General features: G+C 37.4%; 1 protein-coding gene across 5 annotated transcripts in view; it reads right to left on the bottom strand.

The window, feature by feature from the left end:
- LOC143852521 (vacuolar protein sorting-associated protein, putative (DUF1162)) overlaps window positions 1–17950 on the bottom strand; it is a 133999-nt gene that overhangs the window by 61415 nt on the left and 54634 nt on the right. For all 5 annotated transcript variants that reach the window (XR_013236781.1, XM_077361923.1, XM_077361926.1 and 2 more), the window contains 5 exons: window positions 13501–13602; window positions 7126–7323; window positions 6936–7054; window positions 307–457; window positions 99–197 (listed from right to left, as the gene is read on the bottom strand). Coding sequence is in view for 4 of the 5 variants with exons in the window: in XM_077361923.1 (XP_077218038.1) it covers window positions 99–197; window positions 307–457; window positions 6936–7054; window positions 7126–7323; window positions 13501–13602 (669 nt within the window). In the remaining variant the exon portion in view is untranslated. The remainder of the gene's footprint in view (window positions 1–98; window positions 198–306; window positions 458–6935; window positions 7055–7125; window positions 7324–13500; window positions 13603–17950) is intronic.

The raw sequence follows: 17950 nt of genomic DNA, 5'->3' as shown, positions 1-17950 counted from the left end.
CCTCTTGCCTATTGCGCAAAAAGATTTTAAAGTTGAGCAACTATTTAAATATTTTTCAGCACAAATTGGCGATAAAATCCAGAAAATACTACCAATACCTTTATAGACAATTCAGTGTCACGATTTACTGGAGACATTTTAATATGAATACGGATAAAAGGTTGTCCACGGTTCGATGAACTTTCCTCAAAGATAGCCTGCAATATGTATATAAGAATAACAAGGAATGAAAAGCATCATTAAGAATTTATAGCATATCAAAGCCTTGCAGTGAATTAACAAAGATATTATGAGGAAAATACGAACCTTTTTGGTAACTAGCACGACATTCATGGTACATGGGTCAACCATCTCCACAAAATTTATCAAAAAAAGAATGGTAGCAGAACCTTCCCAAAGTTTACACTCGATACTTACTTCATCAAGTGTTACACGAATAGTTTCTTTGTTATATCTCCTATAGAATAAAAGTACCATCACAAATTTATTAGAAGTAACGTGAAACTATAAATTCTAACTAGGAAAATAGATCAAATCAATAACAATCAAAATGATTAATGAAAGAAAGTTTCTTGTACTATAGTCCACATTTGCATGAAAACGATCTATAACAATAAAAACCAAAATAAATCGAGGTCCTTAAAAGTTTGAAAATCATGCACTTGTGTGATCGGGTGACCCGTAAACAAGTGTCTAACAGGATGCGATTGACCTTGTGATTGTCAATCTCCCCAATCACTTGGGACGATTGTGTTCAGTTGTTTTCAGCATCAGGTCGTCGTTAGTGAAGGTGACAGCAGCCGAAGACTGGGCATAGGAAGAGGAGGAATAAAAAAAAAAGCTTATGATGAGTATCTATTTGAGTCGATCATATCCAAGATCTAATTCCAGTTTTTCCTTATGTAGTGTAAACGCCTTATTATCTGCAGTTTTACGCTTAAGGGAAGAAATGCCAACACATGACAATTTCTAAAGGGTACAAAAGCATTAGCTACAAACCATCTGAAACTCAAGATTTTGAGGACAAAGCCATAATTTCCAACATACATTGAAGTTGGTTGCAGTAGATTATCTAATTTATTTATTTTCATGGGTATGGTCCGACCTTCATATAAAGTGTGCCCTTTCGATACTAGTTTGTTGACCATTCATAAGTTCACACAGTGAGACTCGAGAAATAATCAGAATACTTACTTTCGTCAGTATACAGAGTTATTCTATTGTGTCTCTAAAAGAACATAACAAAGAACTAATGTAGGACATAAGCATGAAACTTGGTAAAACATAAAAGGCAAGGCATTCAGTCACGGGTTCAAGGCAGTCAAATCACACACATGAAGGGAAATAAGACTATAAGAGTACGGTCAACCAATACGTAATTTGGGCTTCGAGTTGCCCCAAAATATGTAATGGATCTGTCCCGATGATCCATCACTTGCCCTCCATATCTGCATCATATATAGGAAAATGAGTTGTCTGCGCTGCGGAGGTTGAGAGCTGGTGGGACTGCATCTCCTGCTCATCGGTTCCGATCTACTTCGGTGAGATCTCAATCAATCAACGGGCACGGGGAGCCGCATGAGATCCTCCTTCACGAGGGGGGAGGGGCTATCGGAATTCCTCTAAACCTTGGTAAGTGGGTTATTGTGGAATCATAGCACGCACAGCACATTTCCTAGTTATCAGATGGATTTTATAATATTTTCAACAAAAAAAAATCACAGTTTTTTAGAGATTATAAAAATCATCGAGATATCTTCATATTTTATTTTTAATATGAAATTCTAACAAAACTACCATTATAAAATCGCGATACTATTTTTTGACTTAATTTTGTTTGTAAATTTATATTTGCATATATTTTAAACATATTATTTTTCCAATTTTTTCATGCAATAATCGAAAGATACACCCTAATTTCTGAACAAGAACTAGGAACTATGACCATTACACAATAGGCTTCTAAAAAAGAGCTTTGGGATTTACCAGTAACAAATGTGCTACAAAATTGGAATAATATCTATAAATTGACCCTCTTCTAAGCAGGTGGCAGCTAGATGGAAGCCTCCCCATATAGATTCTCTTGACTTAAACTTTAACAGTTAGAGCTGATCCATGGGCTAAAGGTGTTGGAACTTTCAGGAAGTGAGGAGAGGTATGGTTAAGACGGGTCCAAAAAACTGATGGATATTTCTCCGATCAAATCCAAAATATCTCTTGATTTTTATTTTTTTTGAGGTGTCATTAATGGAAATTTTGTTTTATTAAAACAAAAATAAGAACAAATAAGGGCCACAGGAAGCGGGCTATAACACTATTAAGCAAGAGTGGTTTTCTTATAGAGAGAAAAGCAATGGAATAAGCTGAAACAAGATGCCAACACAAGAGGAAGGACTGAAGATGCACGAGGTACGACTATGTCAATTTTATAGAAAGGAACCTCCGTAGACAATGTCCGAAAAATTGAAATTGAATCGCACATCTTGGAAGGGAAAATTTGTAATGGACAATAAATAGTATCATAAACTGTAAGACTAATTCATATTTATACGCAATTATGAAAGAAAATAAAAAAATCAAAAAAAAATCAGAAAATAGAAAACAATCTATTTCCCATCCAAATCGATTAATTAAAAAAGCAACTACAGTGACTAATAATTCAATATCATAATAAAAATCAATTATGTCGGTCACTAATAGAGTTAAATGACCCATCACCCAAGCATATTGGATCATAGTCCCAAAGGTAATACAAGTCATAAGTTCAATGCAATTATTGAATATGAAACATCAATCATCAAAAAAATCCAAGCCATCATGTTCGTCTTCATCATTGTGGTCTACCTCGTCTACCTCCTCAATATAATCAATGCCCTCAATATCTTCATTTTTTAATGAATGAGCAATCAATATCTTTATTAGACTCTGATAAAGAAAAAAATTTCTTCTTCTTCATCCACTTGGTCCTTGTCATTATCCTACCGTGAGTTGAATTTCTTATGACCTATAACACAAGCGGATATCATATCAATGATTCATTATTTCACATATTCACTGAATCAAAATATAATAGAAAATAATTCATGATGTATTACTATTAAAACATAATAAATAAATGGATAATCAATTTTTTTATTGTGTTGAGTCTATTGACTACTAGAGCCGACTTTTCATCTCCTTCCACTTCCTCAAAGCATTCATCAATGCCCATTCATGCGGTGTCCTCTGAAACTCGAGGTCTCCCCATTCTGATTATCCATTCATCATTAAGCTCTGTCTTTGATAACCAAATTGGATCAAACCCTTGCTCTGCCCTACTCTTAGCATGACCACTGGAAGTTGATGCTCCTACTTTACAAATATAAAGGTATTCAACCTCTTTAGTTCAAGTATGTTCCTCTCCTTTAAGTGAATCTATATAACGATAAAAATAAAAGAGATACTTTAGTACAATAAAAAAAGAGAGAGATACTTTGGTACTACAGATTAAGGGACAACTTAAAATTAAAAAAATATCTAACATTAATAAGTCATAATTTCACATTCACTTGCTCAAATGTGCTCCAATTACAACTGCTAGCACTGCATGTCAACCTCCGTATGTGAATTTCGAACTTGTGCAATTCGAGACAAAGATCACCGTAACTATCCCACCATATACCCTTTTTTTCCAAAAAGTAAGATATTAGGATTTAATATGGTTAACTTGTTTCTTTTTTAAACAAGGCGATTGAATATCGATTTTTACAAGTTCTCTTGATTTTGAAACCATTCTTTCCAGACAGTCATATAACTCTTGATTAATCTCTATGTCCACTACAAATGAGTCATCATAACAAAAGCATATAATCCAGAAATAGCTTGCTGCTAGCAAGGGCTTACAGATTTTTAGGTTCTCACAGTCATCAATTATCTTCTAGATGGGTATATATCTTTTCGTCACGTAGCCCAAATTCCAAGCAATTGCTACCTTTGGTTGGCCTATAGCTTCAAAAAATACAGCACCTTGTGTGCCTCCCGTCTGAATCTACTAAGAATAGTACTTTAACTAAAGGACATGTGAGCCTCAAGCAATATTTAGTGAATCCAAAGCAATTGCCTCCTTCAGTTGGCCTATAGCTTCATAGATTTAGCACATTGTGCACCTCACGTTTGAAGCTAATAAGAGCAGTACTTTAACTAAATGGCATGGGCATGTACATCTCAAGCAAAGTTTAGTGGAACGAGAAAAGATAGCATCTATTAACACAATGCCAATAACCTTCACCCATGGGCCAATTTTTGAATATCGAAACCATTCATATCAAGCAATGTTTAGTAGAAGGAGAAAGATAGCATCCATTAACACAATGTCGTGAACCTTCACCCATAGCCTTTTTTGAAAATTGATTTCATTTCAAACATTTGAGATGAACAGCAATCTCAAACCCATCATACGCACTAGCGAGCTCTATAGTGATGAGAAATAAGAAGCAAATCATGTCACAAAGAAGCGCATCAAGTACCATTCCGTATGCTTGCGCATAAGATTCAAAACCCAACTATGTTCGTAAATGACTAAATGTACATAGAAACCATCTTTTCAAAATTGTTTCCACGTGAACTGGTAACTTCTCCAATTTCTTAAGCATTAAATCGAAGCACTGAACAGCACAAGGAGACCAAGATAGTTTTTTACATTTTTCCAGTAACATTTTCCCTCTTTCACATATGTAGTCGCACCATTAATCACAACCAAGACAACATTTTCTTCTCCTACTTCTATAATGGAAACAAGAAGCCTAAACAAATTGTCGCATTTTAGCAATCCCAGATGTATCTGTATACCTCAAAAAGATTGTTCCTACTAGATTACTAGAAACTCATAGTTGACCAATTAACAACACACTCCACCCATCTAACATAATGGTACATCGCATCTTCCACTCCTTATGACCTCAACCATATTTTCAATATTTACAACTACGGTTTTGAGGATTGTATTCAACATCTCAACAGAATTTGGAATAGTCCCTACCAAAACATACATATGGAGTCAATCATAGCAACAAAAAGGGACTTTCAACAAGATTAATGAAAGTATATTAGGGTTTACTTCTTCAGGCTCTCTATCTTAGTAATAATTATCTAGCCACCCCACATCATACAAAATATCATCTCATACCTTTTCTCTTCTTTGTTTTCTAGTAACAGACGAATTCATTCATCACCTCATCCAGACATTGTGCACAAGCCACAACATTACCCTATGTTCAAACTAGATGGCGATTCATTCTAAAAGATGCAATAAATACTAGTTCCCACAATAATTAGAGGGAGATGATATTTTCACCCCCTGCATTACACATGCGCTCCCCTTATAAGGTGATTTGACGTCAACAGTGTGCAACTTTAATGCTTTTTTCCGTCAAATCACCTTATAAGGGGAGCACATGCATAATGCGGGGGGGAGTAAAAATATCATCGCCCTAATTAGAATGTAAATTTTGTTTGCTATTGGGAACACCAGTATGTAATGCGCCCACATCACTCCTCATTGCACATACACGATCACTTACCGTAACCTGGAAAAACAAAAAAGCTATTAAAATATCTAAACATTTAAGAAAATAAATAAAAGACCACACAAGCTTTGGTCAGAAAATTTTGCAGAAATGTGAAGGCCTAAAAAATCAGAAAAGCTTGTGAAAAAAAGGGGATTTAGCAAAGGAAATCTTCTACTTTGACTTATTTCCAAAAGCATTCTTCCAGTTGGTCAATTTACAAATAGAGTCATCACGTTTGAGTGAATTTTGCAAATCGAGTCTTGCCATCTATTTGTGACCAAATTACCCATGGTAGATTGTTTTTACTCATAAAATGACCAAAATCTATAATATACATACTAAACGCCTTTCTTTCCTTTGTCATTCATTTTCTTTCCGTGGAAAATTTTTATTAGAAACATTTTCCATGGAAAATTTTTAATGGAATTTTTTCTATAGTAAAATTATTTTTACACATCATGCACAGCATTGGTGGAGCCCCATCATTTTAAAGCCCATGCTTTGACAAGGCCCATCATTTTACTCTCATGCATAGCATGGGAGAGGCCTACCATTTTACACTTCAGGTTTTGATATGGTAGGGCCCACCATCTCTACCTAAATCCAAGCATAGGGATGGCTACCACCATTTTACACCATGTTTTGATAAGGTGGGTCCATTCATACCCGTGCATCAGGTAGGTCCAAAAATCGATCAAAGGGAGGGAAGAGCAAAAAGGGAGATATTTTTATAATTTTTCAAATTAAATCAAGGTTTTTACTTGACGTAATGTTTGTCATTTCACATACAAGAATATTTTTGTCATTTTAGGAGTAGAAAAATCTACCATGGGTAATTTAGTCACAAATTGATGGCAAAACTGGATTTGTGAAATTCACTCAAAAGCTAGAACATCATTTTCAAAAAAAAAAAACAAACAAACAAACAAAGTGCTGTTGAAATTTATACGTGATGCCCTCTTAGAGAGAAAAATTGTGGCAATACTAGTCGTCAAGTGATAGAGAGCACTCTTTCAGATAGGGTGGTCATCCTTTCAGAGAGGTTGGTCACAGGATCTAGTTCCATTCGATGTCACTTGTCAGGGTTTCGTCGGTCTGAACGGGTTTAAATAAAAATGGAAAGAAGTGTCAACCAAGGAGAAACCATAATGAATGATATCATTATTGATGTCTCAGACTAGAAAAGTGTTGGTTTCACAGGTTGTGCAAAAGGAATGTTACCCTGCAAACTTTAAGGCCTGAAGAAAAATAATGGAGCATTGGACCATGCATGAGCAATTTCGTTAACAACTACAAGAATTAGAATTGAACTCAAACTGGATGACTATTGACTATCATAAGAAACATAAACAACTAACCAAAAAAAGTTTGTAAGACAGATGTCTGTACTTGTTCTTGAATGTTGCGGTAATTTGACGAACGCAGAGTTTGATTAAGAAACTATCCGTTAAAGTGGTAACCCCATCAAACGAAGGGACAGGATGAAACTTGGTCGCCTCAAATATATCCTGTACAAAACGATAAATATAATTCCAGAAATGGAAGATATACACAAGCCGTTAACAAGAGAAACAAAAACCTTGATATCTTCATCTGAAACAGCACCAGCAAATTGACTAGAGTCAATCGTTCCTCCAGCACCTAGCATGCCAAGCGATAGCCAATTTAACCAACCCCGTGGCCTGCTTGATGATCGCTCGCCATTTTGCTGCTTTTCTTGAGTATTATTTACCCCAATTGCGGTTACACTGGGAGATGTAGAGTTTGATAGAAACTCCTACAAAATGAATAACAGGGCATGGGATAAGGCAGAAATTATACAAAGGAAAGACAATTCTGAATGTAACTTAACAGATCACGCTTCAAAAGGCCAACTGCCACAAGCATGACACCCACTAGATTACTTGTAAAAATTTGCAAAGGGTGATAGCCAAATGGGAAATATATTCACCAAATTCCATGCAGATTACAAATAAGTTATTGTCCAAAGAATCAAACCCAGCAAACACTTGCATAAAAATCAGACTAGCAGGAAAGCAAAAAAATAAATGAACACAACAGTATAAAAAATGATGCGGGCGGAATGGAATCGAAAAGTAAACACGACAACAAACATGCAAAACTGCTGGGGTGTCAAACCTAGGTCACTAAGAGAGAAAGGAAAGAACTCTGAAAACCTGTGTGTTTTTCCCCATCCAAAAGCAAAAGTCTCAAAAGGACACTAGATACATTTTTATGCTAGAAGACAAGAAAACCCTACGATAGCCTCTTGCTATCATGGTTTTAAATTTCAGCCAAAATATTTCGATTCCGGCTGCTGCCAAAATCAAATGTAGTTGGATTCAAAAAAAAAATACAAGATTTCTCCCAAAATTTCAGAATTTCGGCCGAACTTTTGGGATTTTGCCCGAAATTTCAGACGAAACATGTAACTTTTCAGATTTTTTTTTTAAAAAGGCAAAGTTTCTATCGAAATGTCGACATTAAACCTTGGCAAAACTCAATTCCACTAGCAGAAAAGAGAAGAACAACGAGACTCCTATACGATATTTCTAAAAAAACGACAAAAGATAAAAAGAAAAATCAGGGGTAAAGAATCTTATCAGGATTTCGGCCTTGATTTAGTACCAAAATGTTTCTTTTACTTTACAGGATTTCGGTTGAAATTTCATACCGAAACCAAAATGTTTCCATTTCGCTGATGAAGAAATCGAAACCGAAATTTTAAACACTGCTTACTATTACGATCTTTCAATAAGACTCCTCATTTTAAGAAACTCCTACACCTACTAGACTTTCTAGTACATCTTGTCTCCTCTTGCTATTAGATCTAGTCATAATAATAGATCGCATCAACTGCTTCTACTAGAGTAAAAACAAACAAATAACCCTGCAAAAAACTCCTAAAATAACCAATATAGTAATAGGAATAACAGAAATAGGAACTACTAATGTTTAAATGGGATTTTTAATTTCACATGTGGGCTGTTCTCTGTGTGGATCTTGTTGATGAGTGGAACGTTGTTTGCGTGGACCCTGTTCACATGTGAGCCATTGTTGCCACCGTCGTTAAGGTTGTCGTCACCTCACCACCAAGACAACAATAAAAAAATGTGGCTTCCAGCTGTCATTAACACTTAATGCATGATTTCTGATAATCGTTTGCCCCTTTCGGTTGCTACAAAGCAACTCAATCCAAGCTACTCCAAGCAATAATGATTCAAGTGTGTAGAGACATCTCACAGAACTGCTTCTACATCATAGTGCCTTCATCATTTTACGTTTAATCTCTTATTGGGCATTAATCAATGCATGAACATCATTATCCACATTTTCATAAATTCAATAGCAACTGGCAGAAACAATTGTCAAACAACCAATTACTCCAAAAGCTTAAGCCGTTTGAAAAGGCGCTATTTAATCTTTTATACATTAACACTCCCCCTCATGGGTGGCCCATCTTTTTAGGGTTGGCCTACACGTGGGACATGTGACCCCACTTTTTGGGTTGGCCGTTACATCTGGATTTTTACCATCAAGGAGTTTTGAAAGTTGGACCTTTGCTCTGATACCATGTCAAACAACCAATTACTCCAAAAACTTAAGCCATTGGAGAAGGCATTATTTAATCTTTTATACTTGAACAACAATCTTCCTCTATTGTTTTCATTCAAGCCCCACAAACAAGAAAATTCCTATGGTGACAAAAACCAATAAAATCTGCAAAAACTAGTGCATGTAGAAACACTAATGTACAGAAGCAAAATCAGTCCTCAAAAGTAAGACTAGTGGTTGTAGTGAGAATCCACCTCAACATGCATTGTTCTCTCAATAAAATAGGATTAGTGGCAAAATGAATAGTGCCCTTATTTCTCAAAAGTGGTAAAGAGGAAGAGAAATGCCAATGTATGAAAAAAGTGAATGAAGCCATACAATCTAAATGAATGTTGCTGACATGGATCGATATTCTACTTTTTTTATGACTTGGACATCACAATATTCTACTTTTTGTTGATGACTTGGAAACAAGGTTTTAAATCTCAAATTCGGTCGGCATGGAAACATAAATGTTTCGGTTTCGGTTGGTAATTTCAATAAAAATCTTGTAAAATTACAGAAACATATGGAAACATATGCAAATAATGGACATCTAAGATGAAACTTTAGAAAGGGCTAGAATACGCACAAATACATACTCAAAAATCATCACATAAGCGAAAAAACCACCCATAATGGATTAACAACATTTCACATTTAAATCATATAAATATATATATGCAAAATATATACACCACATTTCACTTTCAGCAGATTGTCTTATTCACATTTAATTCAGGTGAGGTGGCTTCTCTCTCATGCAACAGCCAACCGCAAAATGCCTTTCTACGAAAGTCCCTAGCAAATCCCTAATTATATACCACATATTGGTATAGGATACCATTAATACACTTACAGTTTTGGTTTCACCATGCATTTCAGTTTCAGTAAATGCTTCGGTGGGGATGGAAACAGAAACATTTCGGTTGTTTTGAGTTAGTTTTGAAGGAAATTTAAAACCATGCTTGGGAATCACATCTTGTCTTGCACTTCCATGATATCAAAGAATCACCCAGGAGCATACACCATCTTGTAGTAGAAAGAAAGTGGTGGGACACTCTGCCCAGTTGGCATTAGTATACACAACCAAATCAAGTGAAGACAACAGAAAGAGCAGACTAATTAAATTCAAGGTTTTAAATTTTGGTTTCCGTTACGGTCGACACGGAAACAGAAACATTTCGATTTTGATGGAAATTTCAGTGGAAATCTTGCAAAATCATGGAAACGTGTGGAAACATATGCAAACAATGAAATATTTTAATCTTTTAATTATTTTAAAAGCACATATGCAAATGATGAAATTTTAAGATGAAACTTTGGAAAATGCTAGAATAAGCACAAATACATACTTAGAAACCACCATATAAGCAAAAAAGCCATCCATAAAAGCTTAACCACATCGAAGACCTAACAAGGGAGATGTGGACCGGTATTTGGAGAGATTTCGAATTGAATGGGTGCTCCCCAAACTCTTCATTAACCTCTTCGAGTGCTGGCAATTGTCCCCATGGAGGAAAAAAGGGCAAAATACTATGGAAGATAGTTTGTCTAGCAGTCATCTGGGTTCTATGGAAAGAAAGGAATGCCGGGGTATTTAAAGTGGTTGCAAAAAGGCCTCCTTATTTATTAAATAAGGTGCTAGTCCTCTCAATTTTTTCGGCGAAGTCTCTCCCAATCTTCAAGTTCGTTTCTGCTTTTGACTTGTGTGGATGGATGAAAGTGTGTGCCAATTCAGAGCATAGGTCGGTGATTGTGCAGCAGTGGGAGCCACCGGCCCAAGGATTCCTTAAGCTGAACTTTGACGGGTCTAGCCTTGAGAACCCGGGACCAGCAGGTATAGAGGGAGTCCTTGGGACAGGGAGGGAGTAGTAAGGTGGGCATTTGCAGGCCCCATTGGAGTAGCAGATTCTAGAGAAGTAGAAGTGCGAGCGTTTTATCAAGGAATCAAGTTTCTTGTGGGTGAAGACTTTGATAAAGTGGTGATTGAAGGGGACTCCCTAAATGTAGTCCGTTGGTTGAACGGATCTCATGTGTTCCCTTGGAGTTTTACAGAGCTCTTTGATGAGATTAAGGACTTCTTAGGAAGCTCACCCCCCTCCTTCCATCATATTAGGAGATTTGCTAATAGGGAGGATGATAAGCTAGCAAGGGAGGGGGTTCACATGGAGGCATTGCAGCAGTTTGATTTCTTACCACCTTGAGATTCTTTTTCAGTCTTTTCATGTATCTTGCTTAAGAGTTTTCTATCGTGCTTGTATCCGACCACCTTGGTCTCTTTTCATGAATGAATTTTCTGCCATTCAAAAAGAAAAATCACATCGAACACCTAGTGACATGCGTTGTTGCACGTTTGGAACAGTAAAGTCAATCAAGAAGTACAATGTAAAGAAGTTTAAGAAAGCACAATGACCAGTCTCCCCTCTAAGGACCCCGACTCTATGTCAATAACTCAATACTACATAGAGTTACGAGGTATTATTGGTCCCATGCCGATCTCAGATCCCATACATAAGATACAGCCATAGTTTTAAAACAGAAAATCCATAAGATACAATCATAGTTTTAAAACTCCCCCGCGTCCGGGGCAAAAAAATACAAAATAGTTTGCACGTGTTGTGGAAAATCATAGCGGGTGGAAGTATAACCCGTTTGAAAGAACATTTAGCGGGTGTTCCTGGTGAAGTAGCTGCATGTAAAAAAGTGTCTGAAGATGTAAATAGAGAATGAAGACACTCTTAGAAACAAAGATAACATAAAGTGCTTGAAAGAATGTATCTAGAGCAGAGGTTGGGAGTTTTTATGGTACACCAGAAGAAGAAGAAGAGGATGAGGGGGAGGAGGAAGAAGAAGACATTGGTAGTAGACCACCTCCCCCTATGAGTAGGCGAAAGGGAAAGGAAGTTGTTGTAGAGCCAAGTGGTACAGAGAGGAAAAAAGGGAATCACGAGAGGGACCAAAAATGTTTTTTGCACCACGAACCCCCGGATCCCAGACAAGCATTAAAAGTGCTTTGGCAACAAAAGAAACCATATATCGGGCAAACATGGCGGTTGGCATGCTTTGCTATGATGCCAACCTCCCTTTCGATGTTGCCAATTCACCTTTCTGGCAACCTATGTTTGATGTTGTGAATGTCGTAGGTTCGGGTTATAGAGCACCTGCTTATCACGATTTAAGGGGGACCATATTAAATAATAGAGTGGATGAAGTACACAGCTACTTGGAGGAGAATAAGATGTCATGGAGATCCACTGGTTGTAGAATTATGACCGATGAATGAACAGACACCAAACAACGTTACCTAATCAACTTTTTGGTGTACTGCCCTAAAGGAGTAATATTCCTAAAATCCATTGTCCAGACTTATAAGATCCACACAACTAACCTAAGAAATCAAACCTAAATAAGTGACAGCTTCTGACAACCATATTTATTATTTAATGAATACAAAACTTCCTAATTTGGCAGCTAGTCCATATAGTGAATCTATACCTGCATCTAAATAGGAATTCTCAAGAAAAATAAAACCGACTAGTTCATGTAGCATTCTCCCCAATAGTTCTGGAAAATGTAGTTGGGAAAAAAACACTAGGGGGCTGTTTGGATACGCAGATTTTAGAGTTTGGATACGCGGATTTTAGAATCTTGGATTTCCTCAAAACCCTGGATGGGAAACAAGAGAAAAGACCATCCGTTTCGCTTTTCTCTAGAATCCTAGATTTTAAGTAAGAAATTCAGGTTTTAGAACCTTGAAACGTGGGATGATCTCCTACTCTCTTGTTGACGGAAAGAAGGGTGAGAAATCAGAAAACGACGGATGGTCTTCTTCTTCTCTTGTCTCCCATCCTGAATTTTGAGGAAATCCAAGATTCTAAAATCCGCATATCCAAACGGCCCCTAGAAGATTTCAATCAGTTGATATATTGATGTGGTAGCTGAACTTGTAGAATCTAATTCACAAGTTCATTAATGGATGTTAGATAACAGGGCGGATATGAGCCTCAATTTAATGCCACATAACTTGAATTGGACTATGCCTGGAAATTGGAAAGCAATAGTAGTAACTGATACAGCACTATGAGCACCTGATGGTTAACCATCCAAAAGTTTATTTGCTCAGCAGAGTGACCATCTATAACTCATAGGCTTTGTTATAACTATAAGGGTTTAATTTGGTAACATGGAAATGCATTCATAACAATAAACTTAGTACAATATTGAAAATGACATGATTAAATTCAAACTGAGTTTGATGAAAATGTTAAAGGCATAAGATCCATTCCAAACGAAAAAAATCAGTGATTTAAGCCATCAACTTTAAGTCGAGCACCAACAACAGTATTTTATATAATACCTGCAACTGGCATTCAGCAATAGACCTATAGTTCAAGATATCATCTATTTCAGATTCTTTTTCCATCTCTTCAAGCTCCCGAATAGTGTTCTCATCAATGGGCTAAGTATCATCAACACAGAAGGGCAAAAAATTAAATAAAAAAAACTAAAGGAAAAAAAAAACAGAATCAGTAACTGAAGGGGTATTATATCCATGTTTTAAAATAGTGATGTAATCAGAAAAAAACAATATGATTATTCAGAATCCTGAGAGATTCATTTTGAAACCTGTACAAATCTAAACTTTATGGAAACAAAATGCGGGCTCACAAATTGCATGATTAAGAGATAGTAGTATAACAAAGTATTTGTACAACAAACTTCAAAGGGGTTTCGGTTGACCAAGCAGAACCAACTTTACATTCTGCAAGCAGGAAAACTACGGAAGGAACCTCTTAAAGAGTGTCATAACACACTATGGGCAGGTCACCTTGAGATATTTCATAATCTTGCCTTGTTGGAACAGGACTATTAATAGCCCAGGATGGGCTATAATGTTGAAGAATATATCCGGACGTGCATTACATGCCAACAGAATAAGGTGGAAGGAGCCAAACCATTTTTCCTCGGGAGAGTGTCTTTGGTCTTCATACTGATCTTACCGAAAATGGGGAAGTCAAGGTCCATTCTTGTGGTTGTCGGTCGATTTTCAAAGTATGTTACCTTCATCCCTGACCCTTTGCATCCTACGGCAAAGGACACAGCCAGACTATTCTTCTTACATGTTGTATAATATTGGGGAATGCCCTAAAGCATTGTCAGTAATTGAAAGCTAAGATTCACAGGACGTCTATGGACAGATGTTTTTAAGTTGTAGGGACTTCTTCACTATTCTACATTCCCAAGCTGAAAGACAAACAGAGAGGGTAAATGCTCCCCTTGAATAATATAGTCATTTTGTTAGTGCCACTCAAAGGAGCCAACTTGATAGCTCAGTTTTGTTACAACCTACAAAGGTGATATGAATCCAATCAAATCCTATTTGAGTTAGCAAGAAGTCAGTAACCTTGCACGCTACACACTATTGTTGTTGGATACATTGGGAGCAACCCTCACGCCTATCACTTGATCATGGAGTAGCACACCAATGTAGACATAGCTCGAGCCTACTTGGAGAAAGCTTCCAAAAGTATGAAGAAGTGGGTAGACCAGTGGCAGAGCCAGGATTTATACATAAGGGGGGCAAAATAAGATAATACATTTAATCCAACCCGACCCAACCCGATATAGTTTCTCGGGTAGGATAGGATTCTGGAAAACCCAACCAGCCCAACCCGAGTTGTAACCCTAACATTAACATCCCCTAAAAATTAGTAGTGAAAAAGCAATTTTTTCCTTTCTTTTTTCTTGCCTATCAATTATCTGCCCAAAAACATATTATAAAATGGAAAATAAAGGTGGTCCTCAAACCACCGTGGATTTTGTGGTCCAAAGTCCAAACCCAAAAAAAAAAACAGAGTTTTTTGGATTCTTCAATTTTTAGTAGTAAAAATGCAGGGGCTTTTTAATCTAAAGTGTAAAAGAAAGCTAATTTAAAGGCAAAAGAAAGCTAAGTATACTAGAAAAAGAAAAATAAAACCAAAAAAAAAAAAGTACTTGTGACTATGAGGCTGTGATGGAGACACAGTCTTCTTCTTCTTCTTCTTCACGGGGCGGCAACGAAGACACGACGGGATGGCGAGCTGCTTCTTTCCTTCTTCTTCGTCTTCACAGGCCACGGGCACAGCGAGGCGTTTTCAAGTTTAGCCCTTTAGGGTTTTTCACCTTTTGGTCGAGAGTGAGACAGAAACGAGTTTAGGCTTTTTAAGCAGTTGAAAGATGTGTATTTTTAATATTTTCACCCCCTTGTATTACTTTGGACAGCCCTCTTAACTTAAATAGTTAACCTATTCAAGTGGGCCCATAAAGAATTTTTGCCCAACTCAAGGGGGGCAGCTCCCCCTTATCGTACACGTAGATCCGACCCTGGGGTAGACCAAGATTGAAGGCCAGTAAACTTCAGCATTGGGAAAACTGTTGGTGAAACTTACTGCAAACCAACACAGATTAGCGAGTTTAAAGTCTATAAAGGCTCGGTGAGTATGAAGACTTACTTCCTTGAACAAGTTGGAAAATTCCCTTTCAAAGTTCAACTCCCGACTTGGCTAAAGATTCATCTAGCTTTTCATGCAAGTTGCTTGAAGCCATATCATGCTGACAAAGAAGACTAAGAAAAAGATGAAGTATAATGATTTCACAGAGTACAATGTGAAGTGGAAGGACCTAGCAGAGTCTGAAGCAAATTGAGAATCCAACAAAAAGCTCCACTTGGCAGAAGAAGTTTGAGCCTACTTCAAGAAGTCAACGAGGGCAGGCGTCGACCTAATTGAGTAGGGAAGTGTCATGGGGACATTTCCCCCAAACATGCTCGCATAGCCTACGGCACGTGACTTTAGGCAATGCTATCCCTCATTCATGAGTTGATTGACATGCCGCTTTCAGGGGCCCAATTCACTTGGGGCAGAAACTCGAGTTGCAGCAGAATTGATCGTTTTCTTCTCAGTCCTAGATGGGTGGACCTTTTCCTGATGGACCTTCTTCTGATCACTCTCCCATTATGTTGGATCTGATGCTCAAATCTTGGGGTCCTCCTCCCTTCAGACTCGAGTCATCATGGCTAGAGATTCCAAAAATGGAGAAGTTAGGTGAATGGTGGTCTAGAGCTAAAGTGGATGGGCAGGTAGATGTTAGAACCGGTTCAAAGTTGAGAATTTTGAAGAATAAGCTCAAAGGGTGGAAATATGAAATGAACAAGGAAGCAACGGAGAGAAAACAAGGCCTCCTTTCTTGAATCAATGAGATTAAGTTGGCCATTGAAGGAGGGGTAGCATCGCCTTTAGAATTGTAGGAAATAGGTCGTCTAAAAGAGGAACATAGCAAGATCCTACTTCACGAAGAAATATCTTGGCGTCAAAAATCCAAAGTAAGATGGATTCAAGAAGGTGATAGAAAGACAGCATATTTTCATGGGATAGCCAGAGCCAGAAGGAGGAATCGCATTGAAATGTTAAAAGTGAATGGTAATCTTTCCAATGATAAGGAAGCAATTTGTAAAGAAATTGTTGAGGTTACTTTTTCATAAGGTAATTTTTTTCATCAGAAGACATCATCCGCCCCACACCCGATGGGGTAGAGGTTACTAGTCTTGGGAACTTGGAAAGAAACAATATGGAGCGTCCCTTTTCTGAGGAGGAGATAGAGAGAGGTTTATTCTCTCTAGGTAGGGATAGAGCTCCCGGCCCTGATGGTTTTTGCAAAGGTTTTAAATTTCGACCGAAATCCGAAATTTCAGATTTCGGTCCACCCCGAAACCGAAACTGCCTTTACCCGAAATAATATATACTTATTATTTCGGCGAAATACACTGAAATTTCGCCCAAAATTTCAGTGTTTCGTGTATTTAGCCCGAAATTAACTAAATGGAGGCCCGAATCCCATAGAATCTAGTATTTTCAAAGAGTACTATACGGCTTACACCATAAGATGATCCAAACCTTCCATTTGACGGGCAGAGACGTAAATAGCGGCAAGATTTAATTGGAACGAGATTTTATAAGGTGTAATCCCATAGAATCTGGTTTTTTAAAAGAGTACTATACGGCTTACACTATAGGATGATCCAAACCTTTCCATTTGACGGGCAGAGACGTAAATGGCGGCAAGATTTGATGGGAACGAGATTTTGTAGGGTGTAATCCCGTAGAATCTGGTGTTTTTCAAAGAGTACTTACGGGCTACGGCTTACACTATAGGATGATCCAAGCCTTCTATTTGACGAGCAGAGACGTAAATAGTGGCAAGATTTGATTGGAGCGAGATTTTATAGGGTGTAATCCCATAGAATCTGGTATTTTCCAAAGAGTACTATACGGCTTACACCATAGGATGATCCAAACCTTCCATTTGACGGGCAAAGACGTAAATAGGTTGTTCCCCACTTGGAATTGTAGTAGCCAATGAGAGAAATTTGGCCCGAAATTACCTGGATTTAGTATTAAAAAATATTGTTTTTTAATGGTGTGCCAAAATTTTGCCCAAAATTACCGAAATTTTTTCACAATTTCGCCCGAAATTTAGTATTAAAAAATATTGTTTTTTAATTGTGTACTAGATTTCGTCCGAAATTTCGGTTTCCCCTCGGGGCGAAACGCATACCGAAATCGAAATTTAAAACCTTGGTTTCTGCCTAGCTTTCTTTCAAAGCTGTTGGGATTATGTTAAGGAGGATATCCTTCTGTTCTTTAGAGAATTTTACAATGGTTTGGAGTTGGATCGTGGTACAGGGGCTACTTTCATCGCTTTGATCCCTAAGGTGGTGGGAGCATCATCGCTGTCAGATTTCCGACCCATCAGTTTGGTGGGGAGCTTAT

This window comes from Tasmannia lanceolata, unplaced genomic scaffold, assembly GCF_043159265.1.
Source record: "Tasmannia lanceolata isolate RefF3 unplaced genomic scaffold, GAP_Taslan_0.1 ptg000019l, whole genome shotgun sequence".
NCBI lineage: Eukaryota > Viridiplantae > Streptophyta > Magnoliopsida > Canellales > Winteraceae > Tasmannia > Tasmannia lanceolata.
The sequence above is the reverse complement of the archived record's forward strand: the minus strand, read 5'-3'. Positions and strand labels throughout refer to the sequence as shown.